The sequence below is a fragment of the Trichoderma reesei genome (genome assembly GCF_000167675.1).
Source record: "Trichoderma reesei QM6a unplaced genomic scaffold TRIREscaffold_21, whole genome shotgun sequence".
Lineage (NCBI taxonomy): Eukaryota > Fungi > Ascomycota > Sordariomycetes > Hypocreales > Hypocreaceae > Trichoderma > Trichoderma reesei.
In genome coordinates, this window is record NW_006711168.1 from 27740 (window position 1) to 51569 (window position 23830).

At 53.5% G+C, this 23830-nt stretch overlaps 9 protein-coding genes across 9 annotated transcripts; 4 read left to right on the plus strand and 5 right to left on the minus strand.

Moving 5' to 3' along the window:
- Positions 1-391: 391 nt before the first annotated feature.
- Positions 392-1305, plus strand: TRIREDRAFT_67382 (uncharacterized protein; the record flags this gene model as incomplete). The annotated part of the gene is made up of 2 exons (XM_006968074.1): positions 392-588; positions 705-1305. The coding sequence occupies 2 exons, from the start codon at positions 392-394 to the stop codon at positions 1303-1305; spliced, it is 798 nt and encodes a 265-aa protein (XP_006968136.1).
- Positions 1306-1676: 371 nt separating this feature from the next.
- Positions 1677-3883, minus strand: TRIREDRAFT_67408 (uncharacterized protein; the record flags this gene model as incomplete). Its single annotated transcript, XM_006968133.1, has 5 exons — positions 1677-2288; positions 2334-3042; positions 3104-3130; positions 3177-3597; positions 3670-3883. Coding segments are annotated over 5 exons (1983 nt in total), but the record flags the coding sequence as incomplete, so codon positions are not given.
- A 3184-nt stretch (positions 3884-7067) lies between these two features.
- chi18-5 (uncharacterized protein) lies at positions 7068-9074 on the plus strand. The gene is made up of 4 exons (XM_006968075.1): positions 7068-7602; positions 7667-7765; positions 7833-7882; positions 7951-9074. The coding sequence occupies exons 1-4, from the start codon at positions 7460-7462 to the stop codon at positions 8931-8933; spliced, it is 1275 nt and encodes a 424-aa protein (XP_006968137.1). The 5' UTR covers positions 7068-7459; the 3' UTR covers positions 8934-9074.
- A 700-nt stretch (positions 9075-9774) lies between these two features.
- Positions 9775-11520, plus strand: TRIREDRAFT_80835 (uncharacterized protein; the record flags this gene model as incomplete). The annotated part of the gene is made up of 4 exons (XM_006968076.1): positions 9775-9859; positions 9969-10243; positions 10310-10948; positions 11014-11520. The coding sequence occupies 4 exons, from the start codon at positions 9775-9777 to the stop codon at positions 11518-11520; spliced, it is 1506 nt and encodes a 501-aa protein (XP_006968138.1).
- Positions 11521-12010: 490 nt separating this feature from the next.
- TRIREDRAFT_23034 (uncharacterized protein) lies at positions 12011-13600 on the minus strand (the record flags this gene model as incomplete). The annotated part of the gene is made up of 4 exons (XM_006968058.1): positions 13325-13600; positions 13157-13214; positions 12564-13045; positions 12011-12490 (listed from the first exon to the last, which is right to left on the minus strand). The coding sequence occupies exons 1-4, from the start codon at positions 13427-13429 to the stop codon at positions 12011-12013; spliced, it is 1125 nt and encodes a 374-aa protein (XP_006968120.1). The 5' UTR covers positions 13430-13600.
- A 433-nt stretch (positions 13601-14033) lies between these two features.
- TRIREDRAFT_5227 (uncharacterized protein) lies at positions 14034-17454 on the plus strand (the record flags this gene model as incomplete). The annotated part of the gene is made up of 4 exons (XM_006968048.1): positions 14034-14108; positions 14175-14528; positions 14591-16292; positions 16373-17454. 4 exons carry the CDS (start codon positions 14034-14036, stop codon positions 17452-17454), a joined length of 3213 nt encoding a protein of 1070 aa, XP_006968110.1.
- Positions 17455-17714: 260 nt separating this feature from the next.
- TRIREDRAFT_110550 (uncharacterized protein) lies at positions 17715-17965 on the minus strand (the record flags this gene model as incomplete). Its single annotated transcript, XM_006968134.1, has 2 exons — positions 17715-17810; positions 17897-17965. Coding segments are annotated over 2 exons (165 nt in total), but the record flags the coding sequence as incomplete, so codon positions are not given.
- Positions 17966-18477: 512 nt separating this feature from the next.
- Positions 18478-21406, minus strand: TRIREDRAFT_67484 (uncharacterized protein; the record flags this gene model as incomplete). Its single annotated transcript, XM_006968135.1, has 4 exons — positions 18478-18787; positions 18855-19975; positions 20045-20991; positions 21070-21406. The coding sequence occupies 4 exons, from the start codon at positions 21404-21406 to the stop codon at positions 18478-18480; spliced, it is 2715 nt and encodes a 904-aa protein (XP_006968197.1).
- Positions 21407-22530: 1124 nt separating this feature from the next.
- Positions 22531-23727, minus strand: TRIREDRAFT_29756 (uncharacterized protein; the record flags this gene model as incomplete). Its single annotated transcript, XM_006968069.1, has 3 exons — positions 22531-23020; positions 23071-23471; positions 23677-23727. Coding segments are annotated over 3 exons (942 nt in total), but the record flags the coding sequence as incomplete, so codon positions are not given.
- Positions 23728-23830: the final 103 nt, after the last annotated feature.

Sequence of the window (23830 nt, forward strand, 5' to 3'; positions counted from 1 at the left end):
AGTATTAGTAGGATCCCACCCAATGCTAGAGTACCCGAGCTCGACTTTCCACAAGTAGCCGCACTTCAAGCCAAAGTACCCTCTACCTCTTTCGACTCATCAGCTCAGACCCGCAGCAGTGCAATAACGGGTCTCCCCGGGCAAGCTCAGAGGTATCCGGTACCCGCTGCAAGCTGTCTGGTTCTCCGCGACTCTAGCTCAAAACGGCCACCGCACTGCGACGACAACTCGGACTTCCCCCATGTACAGTATTAGTGCGTAACCGCGGACATTCAAACCAACCCGGCGATGCCCTCAAGCTCCCGCTGAATGTTCCCCACCACTCCGACTCTCTCAGCCAAAGCAGAAAAAGAGAAGATAAAATAGGGAAAAGGGATAGAAAAGCAATAAAATGCCCAGCGCATCACAGCTCTTCCTACTCGCCGACCACATCAAGCTGTCGCTGCTCGAGTGGCAGCGTGCCAAAGCCCTCAACCCGGACGACGACTCCCTCAGCGGTGACATCTCGCGCTCCTTCGACCAGCTCCGGAATGGCATCGCCTCTCTAGACCAGGAGAGCGCCCGCCTCCAGCAGGTCGGCGATCAAATGTTTGTTCCCGCCCATTCTTTCGAAGCGTCGTAAAAGAACAAAATGCATGCGACAAAAAAGATTGGCGGCAGTCGTCGGCTTTGAACTTGTGCTAACTCTCGCAATTCCAACACAGGGGCGCGCAAGCCATTGCCGACTCTCTCCCGGATCTGCACAAGCAGTTTGACGAGTTGATAGCTCAGTATCATGCCCTCGCCGGCGCCTCCGCCAACTCACCCGATGCTGCTGCTGCTGCTGCCGGCGAAGAGACGGACGACCTCTCGTCCTCAGGTCACAGAGCCGGTCGCAAGCCCAAGACGGTGCGGTTCAGCGAAACGCCCCGGTCGCCGACCCAGGACCTCTTTGGCCGCTACCACGACGATCCGAATGCCTCGTCGGACTCGCTGGGATACAGCGACAACGCCGCCGGCATGTCCAACCAGCAAATATACGAGTACCATAATCAGATCATGCAGGAGCAAGACGAGCATCTCGATCGCCTGGGAGAGTCCATTGGCCGGCAGCGGGAGCTCAGCATGCAGATCGGAGACGAGTTAGAAAGCCACATGGCCATTCTAGACGAAGTCGACCATGTTACGAATCGCCACCAGAGCCGCGTGGATCGAGCCAAGAGGGCTCTGGGCAAAGTTGCAAAGGGCGCCTCGGAGAACAAGCAGATGGCCATCATCTTCATTCTCATTGTTATTCTTGTGCTGTTGATTGCTATCCTTAAATGACCTAGCAAAAGACATACCATTTCTGGATCGTTATATAAAGCGGTGTTGGCGTTGGCGTTGGCGTCTGAGGCATTGCTGAGCACCAAATCGTTCCCATCTCCTGGGGTGGTTTACTTTATCACGGGGCACAACTGATCGGAAAGTATATAGATCGCTGCTGCGATAAGGTAGTCATCAAACCCCCTTGTCTCTGGTTCAATGGATTTCGCATTGTTTCGGGTTCTCACTTCAGTTCAGATACAGTCTCCCGTGGGTAGATGCGCTCACTCATAGTACTATATAATTTAGGTATGATTGTTGGTCTTGCAATCTAGAATTCTCACAATCACGCTGTTGATGTCTTTATTTTGTCGCCGTGGCTGGGAAGTCCATCAGCGAATCACATCCCCCTCGTTGTCGATTCCCTCAAGGCTGTCGAGAATACCACTACCCCCCAACAATCCCCTGCCCCCTCCCAGGATCTTGCCTTCGTTGCACCAAATCTCGTGGAACTTGACGCTTCTGTCACTTGACGCCACAACAATGCAACCCTCGCGGCTCTTGAGATCGTGGCCCGTTGTCTTTGTCTTTGCCGGGCCTCGGGGGAAAGGGATGGCATACAGCGCTCGAAGCTCTCCTTCCCAAGGGATCGCCGCTACTTGCTTGCACTCGGGCCAGCTAAATATAGCGATCCGGTAAGGATGCTCCGGTTCTGTGTATCCAAAGGTAGCAGCAATCTCACGTCTCGTTGATGACCAGATGAGAGCCGTCACCTGAGCTGAAACCGCTATTGTGGCCAAAGCCGCGCCTGAAGTTGTATGGTAGAAGTGGATGCACTTGTCGTTTGAACCGCCCCCCGTTGCAACCAGTCCTTCACGCCACGGGCAAAAGGCAATGGCCTTGACTGCGGCCTTGTGTATCCAGCGATGCTTCTCAGCCCCAGGACCCAATCTCCGAATCGCCATGGATGATGGTCGTGGAGGTTGGACGCTGGTTGCAGCCTCCTAGTTGGCCGCGTCGTCGTGCTTGGGCAGGCATCCCGGGGGCACCGAGCCTCGCGTTTCGCCCGACAAGCCGCCCTGTGTGCTTCCAGTGGCCAGATGCCATCCCGGCCAGTGTGGTTTATGCTGCACGGGCTCTTGCTTCTCGGCAAGCACGCTGTCTGCGTCAAAGAGACAGCACAAGTTATCGTTTCCCCCGGTCGCGAAGAGTTTCCCGTTGGGCGACCAAGATAAGCCGCATACCTGCTGAGTGTGTAGTGAAACTTTGGCGATGAGATATATGGTTCCTGGCCAGGTGTCTCGTGTGACCTCCCAGCCCATGGGCCACTCTACTGCATAGTAGTACACCACACCGGTATCGTCGCCAATAATTAAGTCCTCAGTTTGCACGGCGATGCCAGGGTTAAATGGGTTCCTGGAGGGCCTCAACGTCGTAACCGGGCGCCAACTCACGCAAGACACCGGAAAGGGCTGTTGCACCTGAAAGCGCGGAAGGGCGTCATAAGTAGACTTGAGCACCAAGGTTCCGTCTGAACGTCCTATGGCCAGGATGCATTTTCCTCCTTGGGCTGACGAGAAAGCAACCGACGTGAGCCATACATGAGACGCGGCAGATCCATGCATGGCCCGAGGCCCTGACCCTTCCGACCAGATATACAGGACATTTCCTAGGCCAACTGCAAGCTTCTGACAACTGGGCGAGTATGCTAGAACAGAGCAGTAGAAATCATCACGCAGATCTGGAGCATCGAGAACTCTTTAAGATATTCGTTAGCTGGGTGTAGTGAATGAAAGTTGAAAGCAGGGGGCTGGAATACCTGAAGGGGGCTGTAGGGAGAGATCGCCTCGGTGGAGCATTGCCATCGCCTGGAATGCCAATAGTTAATGAACTGCTGCTTCTCGTACTTGGGGCATCGTGTCATTGGCTTCATACCGGGGTTTCCACGCAGATCGTCGTCATCAACACCCTGAGCCCATGAGCCATGCTCCAGGTCTGCCAGCAATGGCATCGCCCGTATAGGAGAATCAGGGGTTTCAGATTTGATGCATGTAAACTCTAGTACGCGGCGGATACGGTCAATGCTGAGGGCGGAGGCAACACGGCCGTGGTAGGATTGCAAGTCATCGCGGCGGCTGGGTTTCATCGTACCCACAGACATGGTAAAGAGGCGAGCCGGTGTCACGCCTCGAGGCGGGCGACGTTGGCTGCGGTCCACCTCGGGTGTTCCGGGGGCCACGCCGCCCACCATCCATATGTTTCCCTGGCTGGGTTGTCTGGCTGCCGAGTTATTTGATGGTACCAGACTCCTCACTATATACACCAATTAGCAAGTCAACACTCTCATGTATGTGCCTCCATTCTTCCCTGAAGGGGGGGGGCAACCTTGGCTGCGAGGATGGCCAACCAGTGCCATGCGGGCATTGTCCGACGCTGGTACTGGAGGACGCTGAGGTCTCGAGTATTGACTCGAAGAAGCTCCCTTCCTTCTCAATAATTTCTCAGCCGGCGAGAGATCCTGGAGGGACTTCGTGGTCTGGTACACCTGCTTGCTCGACTTGTCACTATCCCGTTGAGGGACAAATCTATCTGGGCTGCGTAGGCCCCCAGCATCGCATCTCTGCTGGGCGAGCGGCGTCTTTGTCCCATCTTTGCTAAGAGGCGAGAGATTCAGCTGCTGCGGATTCCACGCAACAATTGGGTGATAGACCCCCGGGGCTGGGCACAGCTTCCGCTTTGGCGTGGAAAGACGCGATGACGCCTCCGTCTTTGGGGGTCCGGCTGACAGCTGCAGGCAATGACGGGAAGCCTGCCCCCCAAGGTGCGACACTGGACAGGAATGGGGCTGGCGTGGTGAGTCTGTGGAGGAGCCATCCAGTGAGCCATATCCAGAGTCGGATCTGGGGAATAGGCAGGTGACATTTGCCGCGTTCCCTCTTTGGTGCCGATTATAGGCGGGATTCTTCGTCGTTCTGTACTCTAGGACCGTGGAAGAAGTCATGGCACAAATCAGCCGCTGCGAGCAGGCCCACTGGCCGCGGACCCCCAGTCGTGCCCGGCTAAATCAGGTGAAGCCGAAGCTGTATAGATGATACTGCCCAAGGGACGGCGCATGGAACGGAAGACTGCGATTCTGAGGGCCGGCCGGAGATCAAGTTCATCGAAATATGGGTGGTGTAACAATACAAGGGCTGTGAAGTTCGGATCGCCCCAGCCGACCACCGATTAGTTCAGCATCGTACACGATACTCCGTAGACGGCACAAGATATCTCTGGTGGAGGTGGTTCATAGGAAGAGAGAAGAGGTTTGCGGCCAATGAGGCAGAAACATGAGGCCACCCCGGAAAGATAGAGTTGACCAGACGGGCACGCTCCTCTTGCCTTCCAAAGCCAGCCAATGTTGCATCATGTCTTGCAACTGCGTCTTCCGTCGTGGACTGCACCAGGCAGCGCTTGCCCTTGCCGCTGGCGGTTCTGGTGACATGGAGGCATTAAGGAAGAGAGGTAAGGTAGAGGTAGGATAATGGGTGGGCAAGATAGTCCGCTGCTCGGAGGCTAGCTGGAGACGGAAGGTAAGAGCGTTCTGGTCAGCGGTGATAGGGCGAGGAGATTATAGTAGTAAGGTACCTAGGTAGGAGTAGTAGGAAATGACAGCCCAGCCCGTTAGAAGATGGGGGATCAGGCGGTGCGTCCTTTCTGACAGCAACTGCATGCATGCACTTCTTGTTGCATATAGCAGGACCTACTCCATGTTTCGACTGCTCCATGGGTAGGTAGGCAGCCAGATAGCAGATGGATGGTGAGGTTGATGCACTGGAGGAGGATGTAGATGGAGAGTATCGTATGTAACAATAAAACGCTGCCAGTAGCTTTATCTGCTTGCCCACGCGATAATCACCAGACTGGTTCGACTCCTTGCTTTGATCCGGCATCTATCAGTACTCGTACTGTACCTTAGGGTATGATATCTGCAGGCTACCAGGAAGGGGCCAATGCCAGAGGTCATATTACTCTGTACCTTACCAGACGGCGAGGCTTCTGCCGCCTCCACGCAGTGTGTGTCTTGCCAGGACGGCAGTTTCAACGATAAGCGCCGGGATGGCAAGCTCGAGTGCAAATTAGATGCGAATGGGTCGCGCAAGTGCTCTTCGGTTCCCCGCTTCACGGCTTGATTCACGGAGCAAATGATTTTACCTTAATTACTAGGTTATTCCTGCCTGTATGGATGCTGATTCGTGCGGTCAGACTTTCAAGGTTATTCTCCGCCTGACACAGACGCGGCCCTTTTCGCAAGCGACGACGATTCCCCATCAGGTAGGTCACAACCGCAGATAGTCGGATCACGAAGCGTATCTGTCTCTTTCGAGAAGCGCATGCTGCCCGTCCATATCGGCGTGTGACGGGGGGGATGCCAGATATTGGTTAGCGGTGTTTCATCTCATCTCATGGTCCCGACCTACACCTTCAGTAACCGTCGAGTTGCCTGTGCTCTAACATCACGTCCATCGGGTCTGTCGTGGACATCATCCCGTTGGGCTTTCGATCTGGTTTCCTCACAATTACCTGTCTGATTGACTGAACTCTTCACATACATGATGATGCTTATGCGTAGATGCAGATGTGCTCCCATGCTCATGGATTGCTGTATCATTTGACGGAGGTAGTTGGGACATGGAATGACGGCACAGGTAAAGTAATAAGAGGCGGGTATCCAAGCCACACGCTCGAATGAGGACGTCGCATCGGCACATGCTTGGAGACGGGACCCCAGAGATAGAGATGGAGATTCAGAGGGAAAAACTGCTTTAGGCAGCAAGACGGGATGCCATGCTCCGCAGAGCAACCCCACGATGCGACTCTCCCACGATACCTAGGGTAGTTGTATGCGCTTGTGTTGGAAGCGGTATTATTCCCATCCGCTCGTGCGAACCGCCATCGAGGGGAACCTTGAGCTCCTCGTAGGCCAAATCTACCGATTCCCACCTTTAGTATAAGCTTACCTAGGTGGGTGCACTTATACAAGCTTGGACTGACCTCCTTGTAAGAGTAAAGCTCAGGATTCCCTAGGTAGAGAGGCATCGCAGTCGTGGTGTACAGTAAGCTGGAGATGCAGGGGAGACAGAGCGAGGTTCATGTTCCTTGTTGCTTGGCCTCGGAGCCTTATCCAGGCAGGCCCGCAAACACCCCAGACTCTCCTTCCCAAAGCGGCAAAAGGCCAACTGCCCACCTCCTCGGCGCGATAGTGCAGATAATGATCAGAGACATGATGCATCACGCCCGCAGTCGCATGTCCAGCAGATGGCAGAGCCGCCCAAAATGCCACGTTGTAGGCGCATCATCCATCATGGCCAGCTCTGATGGTGACGAAGTCTATTCCTCTGTGTGTCTGCAGATGGCGCTCCCAGCCATCGAGAGGCGTCATCAGACGCTGAAGATGCAGAGGGGAGGGACCCTTGATGCGCCCAACAGGTCCGATCGATGAGACACTGCCTTGGTATCGTGGGCACATGGCGCCCTCCCGCAATCTGCCCGTGCTCCCTCGGCCGGCCTCTCGTGCCTGGCAGCATCACCCCTGATGGCGTTCGGCGACCCCCCCCGGACCCAGGCCAGGAAAGCCCCAGTTCACATGCATATCAGAGGAACCGGGTTCTCACTACCACCACTCGCAACGTTGCTAGACTTGGCGAAGTATGCCTTCATTGGGTACTTCCTATCGACCCGGAGCCAATCACTGGTGTCCTTTGGCCACCTTGCCCTGGCTGATGCCCCGGATCTGCTACTGCTCGAGCCTGAAGAATCTGACGCTTGACAGCCGCTGGAGATTCGAGCACGGGACAAGGGTGGCATGCCTCGACAGTCACGGGCTTGACGAGTTTCCAAGGCATAACGTTGCCACTGATTCTCCCAGTAATGCTATCAGCAAAGCATGGGTTACATGTCGTTGCCAAGAGGGTGCAGGGAAAGTCAAGCGGAAGTGAGCCTCATGCTTGATAGAGCAACTCAACTTCAAGTCCACCCCCATGGATAGAAGTATAAGTATGTCCTGGCTTCCGTTCGATGCTCCAGACGAAAAGCTCATCCATCAAGTGGCACGAGTAAAAGACTCAAAGAGCAACACCATCCATCACCTTTGCATACAGTTTCTTGATTTTCGCGGCATCCCAAGTGTTTCGCCATGTTGAACTTCTTCGGCAAGTCCGTGGCCCTGCTGGCTGCGCTGCAGGCCACCCTTACCTCTGCGAGCCCCCTCGCCACAAAGGAACACTCTGTTGAGAAGAGAGCCAGTGGATTTGCGAATGCGGTCTACTTCACAAACTGGTGAGTGCTATCCCCCTTAAAGCAGATACCACAGCTTCAATGGCTGACTATTGGTGGTGAACAGGGGCATCTACGGACGCAACTTCCAGCCTGCGGATCTGGTCGCGTCGGACATCACTCATGTCATCTACTCCTTCATGAACCTCCAATCAGACGGCACTGTGTAAGTTGGACGTTCCTAGACTGATCAAGTCGCATTCAATGCGCCTCAGTTACTGACCACCACGCAGTGTCGCCAGTGATACTTACGCTGATGTCGAGAAGCACTATGCGGATGATTGTATGAAGCCCCTACCCCTTGAGTGATTGTGCACCTGTGCCTTATAATCATGCTTACACCCACGCTAGCCTGGAACGATGTCGGCACCAACTTGTACGGCTGTGCCAAGCAACTGTTCAAGTTGAAGAAGGCCAACCGAAACCTGAAGGTTATGCTTTCCATCGGCGGCTGGACCTATTCTACCAACTTCGCCTCTGCAGCGAGCACGGATGCGAACCGAAAGAGATTCGCCTCAACTGCCATTACGTACATGAAGGACTGGGGCTTCGACGGTATCGACATCGACTGGGAGTACCCTGCCGACAGCACCCAGGCCTCCAACATGATTCTTCTGTTGAAGGAGGTCCGATCTCAGCTTGACGCCTACGCCGCACAGCACGCCCCTGGCTACCACTTCCTTCTCTCCATTGCTGCGCCGGCCGGCGAAGTCAACTACTCCCTCCTGCGCATGGCCGATCTCGGCCAAGTCCTCGACTATGTTAACCTCATGGCCTACGACTATGCCGGATCTTGGAGCAACGCCTCCGGACACGACGCCAACCTGTATCACAACCCGCAGAACCCCAACGCGACACCCTTCAACACTGATGATGCTGTGAAGGCCTACATCAACGGAGGTGTTCCCGCAAGCAAGATTGTCCTTGGTATGCCCATCTACGGCCGATCCTTTGAGTCCACCTCTGGCATTGGCCAGCCTTTCACCGGAATCGGGTCTGGAAGCTGGGAGAACGGTGTCTGGGACTACAAGGCCCTGCCCAAGGCCGGCGCGACCGTCCAGTACGATGACGTCGCCAAGGCTTCCTACAGCTATGACCCGAGCACGAAGGAGCTCATCTCTTTCGACACCCCCGACGTGGTCAACACCAAGGTGTCTTACCTCAAGTCCCTTGGCCTGGGCGGCAGCATGTTCTGGGAGGCCTCGGCCGACAAGAAGGGCGCCGACTCGCTGATTGGAACAAGCCACAAGGCTCTGGGAGCCCTGGACTCGACTCAGAACCTGTTGAGCTACCCCGACTCCAAGTACGACAACCTCAAGAACGGCCTCATCTAAATGGCCTCGTATTCGGCATCTGTGACGGGCGCGGGAGATGTTGCAGGAGGGCAACTTTGTTTGAAGCAATTTATCATCGTAGATAGTTCCACATATACCACTGTACATAGGCACACACGTATATACAGGCAGTTAGCGAGATACCTATCTGCTTAGTAGTAGTTTAGAAGAATTTACCATCCATACCCCTGTTACCAATCGCTATCATGGCACTGTGACTGAATCGATGAGGGGCGACGCTTACAACTTGGCCGAAGTGAGGTTGGAGATGGCTAAGACACGAAAAACACTCGAGTGTGTCATGTTATAGTCGTATACTCGCGTTAGTATAGGCTAGGTAGACTTGGGTGAATGGACGATGTTATCTGATTGGAAAGTCCTGAAGATTCAGGTATGCTTTGTCGGTTCTCGACATTCCCGATGCTGCACCAGACATAGACAGGTTACTTGCTCACACTGTGCGTCTCGTCAAATGGCATAGATGTCCTCGTCGGATGTCGATGAAGAGAACTGAAGGAAGCGTACCTTAGGTACCTAGGCATTGTTTTGCTTGGAGATCTCTGAATCAGGTAGGCTACCTAGTAGTAGGTAGTAGGTAGTAGGTACTGATGTAGTAGAAAAATGCTTGGCGATGGCTTCAGGGCACCGCAGTGATGATCCAGCTGGTGGGGGTTCTCGGTACCTGGTACCTGGCCGTTTCCGCGGATGGCGGCGCATGCACGTGACCGGATCGCCGCCCGTGTTTCGCGACGCGATATCGCTTTACATCAGCCAGCGCAAATGGCCATCATCTTGGTTCACGTCTGCTAAGCATCGGTCCCGTTGTCTAAATTCCGCAATGATGCAGCCACAGCAATACCGTGCTTATGCTCAACAGCCGCCGCAGCGGTCGCCGCATCCTCCAAACCAGCGGCGCGGAGGAATTGGTACGTCTCCCTCTCTCTCTCTCTCTCTTTCTCTTCTCTCTCTCTTCTGTCTCTCTATCTCTACTGATTTGACCCGACCTGGTCGCATTTTGTCTAACTCCATCCACAGGGCCCATGATGTCCTCTGGACCGCACCCTTCCGTCCCTCTCACACAGGCGCAGATTGCTCACCAGCAGCAAGCGCAAGCGCAGGCCAGCGAGTTGGCGAAGCGGAGAAGTCGTAAGCCGACGGACAAGAACATCCCCGACGGCGTGGAAGACTGCATCGTCGATCCGGAAGCCGTCAAAAGATATGCAGAGTTGAGGGACGTGGAGAGGCTGATTGACGCCACGATAACGCGGAAACGTCTCGACGTGCTCGATGACGCAAAGAGAACTTCCAAGGTTAGCCTACAATCCCCTTCCATCAGTTGCTGGAGAGTATGTGCAGTATGGCTTACAGTTTTCCAGCTGCGCAAGACGCTGCGAATCTGGATCAGCAACACCGTCGAAGATCAGATCTGGCAGGGCAACAGTCTCAACGCAGATTCTTTCGACTTCACACCGGCGACCGAAGCATCTTACCGTGTGAAAATCGAGGGCTGCCTTCTCGACGACGACGATCAAACGAACAACGAGCATACGACGCCCGCAGCCTCTTCGTCAGAGGGCAAACAGGAGGATGCCAAGGCCCAGAAGCCTTCTGGCTCAGAGCCGAGTCAAAAGAAGTACAGGTTTTCGCATTTTTTCAAATCCATAACCGTGGACTTTGACCGCTCTCGATTCCGGAATGGCTCCGAGCAGAATGTGGAATGGAGGCGGCCAGAAGGCGCGCAGGCCCAAGCAGGTGCCCAGCTGCCGGCCGAGGCTGACTTTGATGAGTTCACCTTCAAGCGCAACGGGGACGAGAACATGAACATTACCATCAACCTGGAGAGGCACGAGTCGCCCGAAAGATACCAACTGACTCCCGAGCTTGCGCAAATAGTTGACATGACTGAAGCGACGCAGCATGAGGCTGTCATGGCACTGTGGGAATACATACGACTTTCCGGATTGCAGGACGATGAAGAAAGACGCAACTTTCGCTGCGATGCCAACTTAAAGAAGGTCCGTTACATCCCAACTGCTTCTTGCAACGTGGCTACTATGTTAATGAAAACTGACCAAATCAGGTCATCGGGCGAGAAGCGGGTGTTATACCGATGCTCAGCGAATACGTGATGCCGCATCTTCGACCTCTACCCCCCATATCCCTGCCGTATACGATCCGGGTGGACGAAGAATTCCACAGAAACCCTCAGCCTACAGTATACGATGTCCAAGTGTTGGTGGAGGATCCCATCAAGGCTAACCTGCGCCCGTTACTGAACAACCCTCAATATGCGGCGACGCTCAAGCAAATCACCGTGCTGGACGAACAGTTGGCCAGGCTGGTGCAGGCAATTTCAATGTCCAAGGCCAAGCACTCCTTCTTCGCCTCATTGAGCCAAGATCCCGCCAATTTCGTAAAGAGCTGGCTCAGTTCGCAAAAGCGCGACCTCGAAATCATCATGGGCGAAGCGGCAAGCGATGCCGAAAATGTGGCTGGGGATGAGTGGCGACGAGGCGGCAGCAATAGTGTGTGGAACAGCCAGAACGCCCGAGAGAGCGTCAACGTGCTTCTCTCGAGACAACGATGAAGCTTCCGCACGCTTGGAAGTTTCACCAGCCGATTCGCAAAGCAAGCAGATGTCGCCCGACTTTTTCTTCTTCGGAACGGGGTGACACGAACGAGAACCGGAACGGAAACGGGATCTAGACGAACAGAAAAAGTTACAGTAGCAAGTCATGATTTTGTTGCTCGGATAGCTAGTGTGTGGTTCAAGACTTGGGTATCATGATTATCCAGCCGAACCCTTTGTCTGCATACCGTATCAGTTTGTAATATTATCTTCTTTATAGCATGTCCCTTGAGCCGCAATTGATTTGGCCAGGCCGTCCGAAACTCCCCAGGATTCTGATAAACTCCGTGTCAAATGAGGATAAGAGCGGCCAGAAAAACCAGACAAAACAAAACAATAACATGAAAGCAAAGGAAAAGCAGAACAAGATCGGAAAAGAGGTTCAGCAAGCCGCTCGTCAATATCGTTTCTAACTGCTAGTATGCCTCCTCTTGAGAGTCGATGTACCCTATGATGAGCTGACAGATCGTTGAGAGACCACGGGCGTCGATGGCATGTTACGGATCTGCTTGATCAAGAACTCTCGTTCATCAATGAATTGCTCGTCGTCGGTCCGGTCCTCGAGAAAGTGCGCGAGGAAGACCAAGAGCTTCTCGCGGTTCATGAGGAGGATCTTCTGGACGGCGATGGACTTGTGCGGATTGGCCACGAACACCTTGAACACGTGGAACCCTTCATACTGGACCATCTTCCTGTCGTCCCGCAGAAGGTTCATGCAGATTTTCAAGTGCTCGCCACTATCGACATAGGCCGTCATGACGCTGTAATTGGAGCGGTCCAGCAGCAGTTCGCCCAGGAGCTTGATGGACTGCCGTTTGGTGACGTAGCTGTTGGACTGGACCAGGGTGTTGTTGTACTTGTCAAAGAAGAGGTCGAAGTTGGTTGAGAGGTATTTTGGAATCAGGTCCTTGTGCCGCGTCAGGAGTTCCTGTTTGGACAACGGTTAGAAACGTGGTTCAAGGGCATTTCGATTCGGGGAAAATATTAGCGTCGTGTCCCACCCGAAAGGTCGTGAAAGCGTCGGCAGCAACTTCAAACGAGCTCTTGTTGATCCAGTCGAAGAACTTCCAAAACACGCCTCGGCCGCTCTGAGGTCGGTTGCGGTCAATGGCATTGAGGCCCTTACAGCTAGATCCCGGTTCATCGCCGTCGTCATAGAGGATTATGGCCGCCGCCGCCTCGTTCTTGATGAGCTCTCGGAGGACGGATCCCGCGGGCGTGGCACTTTCTTTGTGGTCATAGGCGCGACAGAGTTCAACTAGGACTTGTGGTCTGTTACACACCACATAAGACAGGGCGATGGGGTCGCTCTTGGGGGCCGCGGCCGCGGGCCGGAAGCGGAACACATAAGAGAAGATCACTTGGGTATCCTTTCGCGACTCAAAGGGCAGGCGATAGAGGTTGATGGCTAGCAGGTAGAGCAGGTCTTCGTCTATCAGGGCCGTGACGAGCTGATAGATCTGCTCGGGTGAGCTCTCAGTTTCTTAAGGGACCAGTGTTAATGCACTCAGACGGCTCGGCCGAGAACAGTGGGACGGAGGAAGCGCGTGACGGCGGCTGTGTGTTTGTGTGGAGGTGGGATTGGTGTGCATACCTTGAGTGCCTTGGAGGACGACCTTCATCTGATTGAGCACGCGAGCAAGCTCTTCAGCCTGGCCGTATGAGTGTTAGAGAGAGAGAGAGAAACCACCTGCGACAACAACGACAACAACAACACCGTGGATCGAGGATCGTGAACCGTCTGGGGCCTTACGCCGCTCACCTTGGAGACCCCGTTAGGGCTTTCGAGCTTCATGATGTGGTCCCGAGCCTGCCTGGGCAGATCGGCAGCTGCCCGCGATCTGCCTCTGCCAAACAAGAACGACATGGTCGAGAGCTAAGGTATACGCAAACGGCGGCGAGCGCGTCAAGGTCCGGTCGTCTCTCGCTCTCGCTCTATTTGCCAGGAGGGTGCCCGTGTACATAACCTCGTCTCACATCAGCCGTCTGCGAAGCCTTCCAGGGGCGGTATCCGGCGTCTTGTCTGCAGGTGCTCAGTCTGTATACCCAGAGCTCTCCGCCCTACTAGTTGACAGGCTGTTAATAGGGATGTCAATCCAAGATGCGTCAGCGCGCGACCGTCTGCGGATTATATCAGCTGTGCTAACCAGGGTGTTACCCGATACAGCCTAGACTCGGGTTGAGGCTGCCGTGATTGACCTAGCGCTCTAACAGTAAAAAGCATTTTTTTGAGAGCGCAACCGCAACCCCCCCACCTGCCCTCTGAGGATTAATGAGGGGCTGCCTCGACGCCCCTCCATTCGAACTTTTGACTCACTCCGGGCCGAACGAAATTCAAGCACTTCAAGCAGTGGGTGGTTGAAATTGTCAGCCTTTCCTTTTGCTTCTTTTTTTTTTTTTTACCCCGGGCATATCTCGACACTTTCTCTCCTCTATACACTGCGCTTCCTCTGAGGAGAGAGACCGGCACCATGTCTATCGATTTTCCCAAGGAAGAGGAAGCCATCATCCAGAGATGGCGCGAGATCGACGCTTTCCATCGCCAAGTATGTCTATGCGAAGCAAATTCATTCCTCTTCTTCGCGGTTGCGCATGCTGACAAGATGCCGTAGCTGGAATTGTCGGCTGGTCGACCTCCCTATACGTTCTATGATGGCCCTCCATTCGCTACAGGTCTGCCTCACTACGGGCACCTGCTCGCCTCTACCATCAAGGACATCATTCCCCGATACTGGTCCATGAAGGGTTATCATGTCGAGCGACGATTCGGATGGGATACCCACGGAATCCCCATCGAGCACGAGATCGACAAGAAGCTGGGCATCTCCGGAAAGGCTGCCGTTGAGAAGCTGGGAATTGGAAAGTACAACGAAGAGTGCCGCTCCATTGTGATGCGATACGCTGCCGAATGGCGCACCACCATCGAACGTTTGGGGCGATGGATTGACTTCGACAACGACTACAAGGTCAGGTTAATCTGAATATTCCTGCACATTGTAGAGAGACGGTTATTAATGTGTTGTCACAGACCATGGACCCGACCTTCATGGAGTCGCTGTGGTGGGTTTTCAAGCAGCTGTTCGACAAGGGACAGGTGTACCAGGGCTACCGAGTGATGCCCTACTCGACAGTCTTGACCACTGCCCTTAGCAACTTCGAGGCAAACCAAAACTACCAAGACGTTACCGACCCCGCCGTTGTTGTGTCGTTCCCCCTGTTGGACGATCCGGACACTCACCTCCTGGCCTGGACGACTACCCCCTGGACCCTGCCGTCACACACCGGTCTCGCAGCCCATCCAGACTTTGAATACCTCAAGATCAAGGACGGCAAGTCTGGGAAGAACTATATTATCCTGGAGAACCTGCTGGGCACTCTCTACAAGGATCCCAAAAAGGCTGATTTCACAAAGATTGGCAAAGTCAAGGGCTCGGAGATGCTTGGGTGGAAGTACAAGCCGCTCTTTGACTACTTTTATGAAGACTTCAAGGATGTAGGCTTCCGAGTCCTCAACGCCACCTATGTTACGGCCGATAGCGGTGTGGGAGTTGTTCACCAGGCACCCGCTTATGGTGAGGACGATTACAACGTGGCCCTCGAGGCGGGCATCATCAGCGAGAAGCGCCCCCCTCCGGATCCCATCAACGACACTGGCCACTTTACCGACCGCGTTCCCGACTTCGCCGGGATGCACGTCAAGGAAGCCGACAAGCACATCATCAAGTACCTCAAGCAGGCTGGGCGACTGGTCGTCGAATCTCAGATTCGACACTCTTACCCCATGTGCCCTCGCTCTGATACCCCGCTCATCTACAGAACTGTGCCTTCGTGGCTCATCCGCATTCCCGAGATCATTCCCAGCATGCTCAAGAACATTGAGGACTCTCACTGGGTTCCCTCATTCGTCAAGGAGCGTCGTTTCGCCAGCTGGATCCAGAATGCTCGAGACTGGAACGTGGGAAGAAACCGATACTGGGGTACGCCGATCCCTCTCTGGGTAAGCGATGACTTGGAAGAACGCGTCTGCGTCGGAAGCGTTGAGGAACTTCGAGAGCTCAGTGGCTATACTGGCGAGCTGAACGACATCCACCGAGACAAGATTGACCACATCACCATCCCCAGTAAGATGGGCAAGGGCACGCTGAGGCGTGTGGAGGAGGTCTTTGACTGCTGGTTCGAGTCAGGCAGCATGCCCTACGCTAGTCAACACTACCCGTTTGAGAACGTTGAGAAGTTCAAGAACTCCTTCCCTGGAGACTTCATCGCCGAAGGCCTGGATCAGACTCGAGGCTGGTTCTACACTCTGCTCGTGCTGGGCACACACCTGTTCGGCACTGCACCATTCAAGAACTGTGTCGTCAACGGCATCGTCTTGGCGGAAGACGGCAAGAAGATGTCAAAACGTCTCAAGAACTACCCTGACCCCAGCATCGTGATGAGCAAATACGGCTCTGATGCCCTGCGGCTCTACCTCATCAACTCCCCCGTCGTGCGAGCAGAGCCACTGCGATTCAAGGAGTCTGGAGTAAGGGAAGTTGTTCAAAAGGTGCTGCTTCCGCTATGGAACAGTTATAAGTTCTTCGAAGGCCAGGTTGCGCTCCTGAAGAAGGTTGAGGGTGTGGACTACATGTGGAACGTTGGATTGGAGACCACCAACACGAACGTCATGGACAAGTGGATCCTGGCCAGCTGCCAGAGTCTGCTGAAGTTTGTTAACGAAGAGATGAAGGGTATGTGAATCCGAGGCTGCAACGCATCAACAAATCTAGGGCCCTGCTATCTGAAGTGTCATACTAACATAGCTACCAAGGCTACCGACTGTATACTGTCGTCCCTCGACTTCTGGAACTCATTGACAACACCACCAACTGGTACATCAGATTCAACCGACGACGCCTCAAGGGAGAAAACGGCCTGAATGATACTCTTCACGCACTCAATGCCCTCTTCGACGTCCTCTTCACTCTCTGCCGAGGATTGGCCCCCTTCACGCCTTTCCTGTCAGATACCATCTACCTGAAGCTCGTGAAGCACATTCCCAAGGAGCTGCAAGGAGAAGACGCTCGAAGTGTCCACTTCCTGGCCTTCCCGGAAGTCAAAGAAGAGCTGTTCGATGCCGAGGTTGAGCGCAGAGTAGCCCGAATGCAGCGTGTCATTGAGTTGGCACGAGTCTCGCGAGAGCGCAGAGGCATTGGGCTGAAGACACCTCTCCGAACCCTGGTTGTCCTTCACCATGACAAGCAGTATCTCGATGACATCAAATCGCTCGAATCCTACATCACTGAAGAACTGAACATCAGAGACTTGGTGCTCACCGATGACGAGGCGAAGTATAATGTCCAGTACAGTGTCACAGCTGACTGGCCGGTGCTTGGCAAGAAGCTCAAGAAGGACATGGCACGAGTCAAGAAAGCCCTGCCCGGCTTGACCAGTGAGCAGGCGCAAAGCTATCTCACGGAGAAGCACATTATTGTCGACGGCATCCGCCTCGAGGAGGGCGATCTCGTTGTTCGCCGAAGTGTGAAGGAGGACGAGGCCTCCAAGAAGCTGGAGATCAACACCGACAGCGAGTTGCTGACCATCTTGGACTCGGAGATTTACCCTGAACTGGCCGAGGAGGGTCTGGCTAGAGAAATCATCAACAGGGTTCAGCGCCTGCGCAAGAAGGCCGGCCTGCAGCCTACCGACGACGTCAAGATGGAGTACCAGGTCCTGTCTGATCCCGAAAACATTGGACTGGAGAAGGTGATGGTTTCGCAGACATCTGCTTTCGAGAAGGTCCTTCGCCGGCCTGTCGAGCAGCGTCAAGAGGGCGCCACGAGCGAGCTTATTGCGGAAGAGGAGCAAGAGATTCAGCAGGCCATGCTGCTGCTGCGACTTGTCAAGATTTGAAGATGAAAGCTTAGAACTCCCTGTCTTTAATGTAGAAGAGTTAAATCTAAGTAAAGCGAAGAAGATACACTAAAATATGAGAGAAAGAGTAAAAAGGATGCCCGCAGATGCAAGAAATTTGTAACGAATTCCGATGTGATGAGTGTAGATGCCTACGCCTTCTTCATCGCCGCCTTGATTGTTTGATGGAAACGGTTGTCAGTGAGTGTTTGGCAGAGGTGACGCATGCATAGGCAGAAGACGGGCACATGTTGACTCACCAGGTAGCAGTCCTTTAACCGCATGAATTCCCGCGCGCACTTGTCCTTGGTGACGTCGTTATAGTCCGCCACGATGCATTTACCATACGCAGTAGCCTAGGAATTTGTGTTCACTATAAGTCAGCATCTAAGAAATTCATCAATGACGGTATAGTAACATGTTTCTTTGGTTGCTTGCTTACTTCTACTGAGCATTTGGCGACTGCCTTGGAAAGTTTTTGAATGGGGCGAGTGGACGTTTGGGGGGGCATTGTGTGAAGTATTATCGTGAGATGTTATATCAGTCGGATGAATGCAAGTATGAAGAATCCTTTGGTTGTGCTGCGAGATTCGGTATACTTATTCTTTGGAAGTGGGAGTGTCGAGGTGCTGAAAAGGTCAAAGTTGGTTCGAGCGTGGCTTTGGGGGGGGCGTTTGATGGGAGCTTGGCTTTAGCGTTGGTGGGGAAGTTGCCTCTTCAGTGTCCATCTGTTGCATGTGCTGATGACAATTTGCATGGTTCTACTAGACGATCGACTTATTATCATCGGAATGTGGCTGGAATCAAACTTCTTATTTGTACCTTTGAAGCTGATAAGGATCGAATATATGCAAATTGCCAAATGATAGCCAAGGCTAGAGTATCTATCTGCTACAAAGAAGACCGAATGTTCGCTAGACGGACTGTAACTACACACACTGTGAAGACAACAACTGCAACTCTTCTGGGAACGACATGCTCAAAGTTTTGGCCCCGAAAATCCAAGGCAGTGCTCTTACTCCATCAGCAGCCCTGCGCCAGATTCCGCGAACTGGTGTTTCGGTGCTCTCGGGCAAGAATACCCGGAAATATCATGGGGTCGCTTCCGGTAATGTGGTTGCCTGCTGTGCTGTTGGCGGGCAAGAGAGGCTCTGCCGCGTGAGAGTCGACCAGGGATGATGCATGGCCCTCGGGATCTACATGCTTGAGGTCAGCCGCCGTGGCAGCTAGAGACGAAGGCTTTTTGCTGTCCTTGTGTTCCGCTGCCTGGATGCCTCTTGGTGCGTTTGAAGCGGTTTCACTGCCAGCACCATATGTGGCATATCGATTCAAGCTGAATAGTCCCAATCAGTTCACATGAACGCTGCATTTGTGCAAGTTCGATAGACCTCAACACTTACATGTCTCTCTCTTGAAGGAGCGTGTGGTACCGGAATTCCTCTCTGCGATCCGGCACGTTGGTCTTGGCCACATTGTTACCGTCCTTGCCGGGCTTGTCGAAGTCTTGACCCAGCCACTGCTCCTTGATGGACTTTTCATAGCCACTCTGCTTCACCGAATTCTTGGCCAGCTCGCACATATCGACCGGGCTCAGCTTATATATCTGCGCGGCCACGGCATACTCCTCGATCAAGGGCTCCTTGGTGAAAGCAAACTGTAGCGGATCGTCCGTGGATAAGGAGACGTTTAGACCGCGCTTGAAATACTGGTGAAAGGGATTACGCTCATAGGCCAGGAATAATGCGTTGTTGCTCAGCGGCGACATGGCGATGCCGATTTGCTCGAGATAGAAGACGTACTGGAGCAGAGGCACTTTGCGCAGCAGCAGGCCATGGCTGATGCTATGGCAACACAACGCTGCCACAGCCAGGTGTTCGCTATCGCCGGCCTCTCCACAATGAGGCCGTAGGACAAAGGTGTTGAAGCCGCGACTTCGCCGGAAGTGGTTCAACGAGGTCATGTTGGCATACAAGAAGTAGATCCAGTAGCTATACGGAGGATTCTGCTTCGTATCCCAAGCCCTGGGCACCGGGAATTTCTTAAAGAGTCGTCTTTCAGCCTTGCTCTCGTCATCGACGCTATCAAAGCCAATGACTCTTTGGAGGAAGACGTGTAGCTTCGGATGACGCGAAGGATCTCTTGTAACCTCAAAGAGCGGCTGGAAGATGTTCCGTATGACTTGCTCGAAGGAGTCCATCAGACCGCTTGCTTTATACACGTCGTAGAGGCGAGGTATCTGGATCAGCCACCGAACGTTGTGGGAAAAGAGCTTGTTGTCCACAACCCAGGCCGCAAGCTTATCCCACTCATCAATGGACTTGCCATAGATTGATATGCGCCACTCGACCATCTGGTATTTACTGGACTCCAAGTCGGCTATCACCTCTTTGGTTATGTCGGCCAGGTACCGCCCATGCATAAAATTGTCAGTCTTCAGGAAGATCGTCCTCAGGCGCGACTCGCCAATAGGGTTGTATTTGAGATTAAATTTGTCGAATCGATGAAAAGAATCCACGTGTGCCTGGACACGTCAGGATGCAGTCGAATCAAGACGCAATGCCGCCGGGTGTCATGGGGGGCTGCAACTTACATGCATATCAAGAGTATCTATGCTCAAGTCATATGCTGTCAAATTGATGCTAGCGAAGACCTCTGCCAGGGTGAGATGCTTGCCATCTCGGAAGAGCACGACTTCGTTGGGCGACTTTTTCATTTTACTCTTGATGAACCGTAACAGATGCTTTTGATTCATACAGGCCGAATGGTGAACGTGCGTATCGACCTTCCTGACGTTGTAGAAATCGCGATGCGGTACCTTTTTGCTATCGGCAGTCTCCTGATATTCATTCAGGAGAGCATAGAGGTTGAACTTCCCTTCTAGATACTGAAGTCGACGATAGGCAAAACTTTTGCTGGGACCATCCGATGAAACCCTGACAATTTCCTCCAGATCCATGTAGAATTCTCGGATCGTCGGCACGCGTATGGCGGGAGACTTACTGGCAGGGTCGAGAACCTGGTAGACTCCGTCGCTGTCGAGCTCAAACGTCATCTCGCTGGCGCCTGGCAAAGGAAGCAAATCGTCCAGTTGGAAATCATCTCCAATACGGTGACCAGACTTTCTTCTTCGTAAAGGTCTCTTTTGTCCAGGAGCATTTGCCGTAGCGCCTACGCCGTGCTTCGCGCTCTCCTCGGAGCCATGGCCATGGCTTGAGACCCATGCGGGTTCGGGGGGAGGAGGGTAGATTTCCCATTCAGGGGTATCTCTAGGGTTATCATTTGGACCTTGGGATGAAATAGCAATGTATCTGCGCCTTGTGTCAACTATCCGGTGAATTTGTTTCGAGATAGCACTGAGCTCTGCCGTGATGTGAGGCTCAGTGTCAAAAAGTGCACTCTCTGCCAAGCCACCTGAGGTGTTACTGGCGACCTTTGCGTCGTTGAGAATGCAGCTGGCGCTAGGGCTAGGCTTGTGGAGATGAGTTGGACTGAAGGGGTTTGCTGATCCAAAGGGCCTGAAGGATGCATCTACAGCGTCTGGCGTTTCTAGTAGTCGCATGATTAGCAGCAGTCCATTTCCCTATGGCATACTTCGCTGAAGGACTGGCTATTCACCATCAGGGTCAAGAATCAATGAATCAGCCCCGTACTCTGTGGCCGGGCGAGATCCAGCGAGGATGAGCGGACTTTCGAATGGCGTTGCCTGCGGCCATGGAGAGTTTCCATTCCTTGAGCGCTGGTAGAACAGCTTTGCCTCCGTCTGTGTCATCTGAAGCTCCGCAACGGCATCATAGAAGGTGGTGCGCTCTTCAAAGTCACGCAGCAGCATTCCATCTTCAAGGCGTCCTTCGTGGCCGACAAGTGACTCTGAAGGCTCTTCACGATCGACTAAGCCACTGGTAGGTGGTCCTTCGTCGTCGCCCTCGTCTCTGGTGCGGACGGGGAGAGACATGCCGGCGCTCCCATGTAAGTCGTGGTGATCTAAATCAAGGCGATTAGAAACGGCGTTTGAGCTTTTGGATGGCAGAAGAGCATCGTATCGAAAAGGAGGAGCTGAGGAAGGCCCTGTTATACAGGTTCTGTCTCCCCCAGGCCTCGTCATGTGCCCAATGCAGCTTGTGTGGTTGCTGCAGTCGCCAAGTGAACTAAATTCCAGAGGTAGACTCACTGGTCATAGCGTCTGTCCCCGAGACTCTATCTCAGAATTGCAGCATAAGAAGCTAAAAGAAAAAATGGCGATGCCTTCGTCGAAGGAATCCAGCAGAGCGACTAGTCTGTAGGGATGAATTAAGGTTACACGGCAAGATCTAGGACTAGAGGCTCGAAGGCGTCTGTAGGCGTCGGTAGGCGTCAGTAGGCGTTGAAAAGGCGTTGAAAGGCGTCGCATAGCACTGTCAGTAGTTGACAACCAGGGAGAGGAGAGCTAATCCGTGGCAGGGCTAGGGCACCCAGAAGAGGACTAGCGGCGTGCTACCCGCGAAGAGTCTGGACTCTGGAGTACTCGTACCCGGTACCTCGGATCTGATGCACATCACCAACTTCCAGGTACAATCGAGATCTTTCAATACCTAAGGTACCTTACCTGTAGTGTCATGACTGAATTCGAGGGTATCTCTGCAAGAGTCCACGGCAAGCCTCGCGATTGACAATAACCGAGTCTAGGCTTCGTGGGGACTGCTAACAATATAATTGACTTCAAATATACGACTCTGTATCTTTGTACTCTATATGCGAGATCGTCTATTGAACAGTCTATTCTAGGTAGACCTTCGATATTGCTGGGGCCATCTAGGTACCTACTTTAATCGAACCCTTCAACTACCTACCTTACCATCACGCGATATAGGGGTTTCTGGTGATGTAAAGTTGAGGTTTCTGGTAACGTAAGCCTTTACATTACCAGAAACCCCCATATGGCGTGATGGAAACCTTTCCATGACCAGAAACCCCTATATCGCCTGATGGTAAGGTAGGAAACTGTTCGATTCGAAGCCAGAAGACTGTGCTCTGAAAGTAGTAAACAACCAGCTCTAGTCAAGCCTTCTTCTTCTCCTCGGACACAGCCGGTTTCGGAGCAACGCTGTACAGACCCGCGGCCCCAAACACCACGGCTGCGCTGACAAGGGTGCTGGCTGTCAGAGTGTTGCCAAACAGCCAGATGCTCAGCAAAAGGCTCACAAGCTTCCGAATGCTCAGGATGATCGTAACGGTGAGTGCTGATGCGTTGGCCGCAAGGAGGTTCACGCCTCGAATGCAGGCATACTGCGTTAGCACGTTGGCCGCCAGATAGGCCAGCTGGGACGGCACCCGTACGGGCTGCACCGGCGCAGCAAACGGAATGTACAGTTCAAGAGGCGTGCTCTTGCTTAGCACGCGTAGATTGCGCCACATGGAGGGCGCAAAGGGCAAGAACAACGGTAGCGATAGGATATGAGAGTAGAACAAGTTCTCTTTCCACTGCGGCCCGTAGATTCGATACGTTGACTCCGTATACAGCCCCATGATAGCCGAAAGGACCTGAGCCACAAAGATGATCAAAAGCCCTGGATTGAACACGGGGTTTTCACTATCGTCACTCGATTTCTGCGCAGCTTGTTAGAACGAGGACTGTGGCACCAATGGCAATGTGGTAAGCTAGCTACCTTGTCTTTAGAATCAGACCAGGCGGCAAGACTGACGCCAATGCTCAACAGGAATACTGCGAAAATCTGAACTCGGGAATACTTCTTGCCGTAGAGATAGCCAGCCGCCATGGTCGTGATGCTGCCTCCAGATCGTAGGATGATGTGGACCGGCACGGATATGTTATAGCTAAAGGCATGGTTGTTCAACACGTTGATGCTGAAGAATAGCAGGATATTGACGAGCCAGCGGCGAAGCGGGACGACATTGGGGGCCACAAAGAACGGCGGCCGTGTCCTGTCGAATTGCGCAAGGTATCCGGTGATGGCAATGAACAGGAACTGAACAAAGGTCACGAGTGTTCCTGTGTGGATAAGCGCATGGTTGGAATCGATCTTCTATGGGAGGAAGCGTGCGAGTGCAGGTATACCGTTTGTAGGCTCGAAGCTATGTGAGGGAGTACCCCGTTAGCAATTGTAGTCTGCATCGGTTGGGAGGCCTCGCTTACTCACTTGATGATTGCCTCGAGAGCATAGACCTGTAGAATGACGCCGTTTAGCCACGCAGTTACGATGCATTGCGCTGGATGAGAGCACCTACGTTGGAGCAGCATCCGCCAAAGATCAAGACTGTCATGACCGCCGTGGCAAACAGAGTCGAGCCACTGTCGACGGCGAAGCGGCGCACCACATTTGCCAAGGTGGGCAACTGAAGTCCCTTTGCCGGAGTCGACTGAGCACCCTTGGCCGGTGTC

Excerpts from the sequence above, each read along its gene's own strand:
- chi18-5 (XM_006968075.1), top strand. The coding sequence starts at position 7,460 with ATGTTGAACTTCTTCGGCAAGTCCGTGGCCCTGCTGGCTGCGCTGCAG. Across the intron at positions 7,766-7,832 it reads CTCCAATCAGACGGCACTGT|TGTCGCCAGTGATACTTACG; the intron begins GTAAGTTGGACG and ends ACCACCACGCAG. Across the intron at positions 7,883-7,950 it reads GAAGCACTATGCGGATGATT|CCTGGAACGATGTCGGCACC; the intron begins GTATGAAGCCCC and ends CACCCACGCTAG.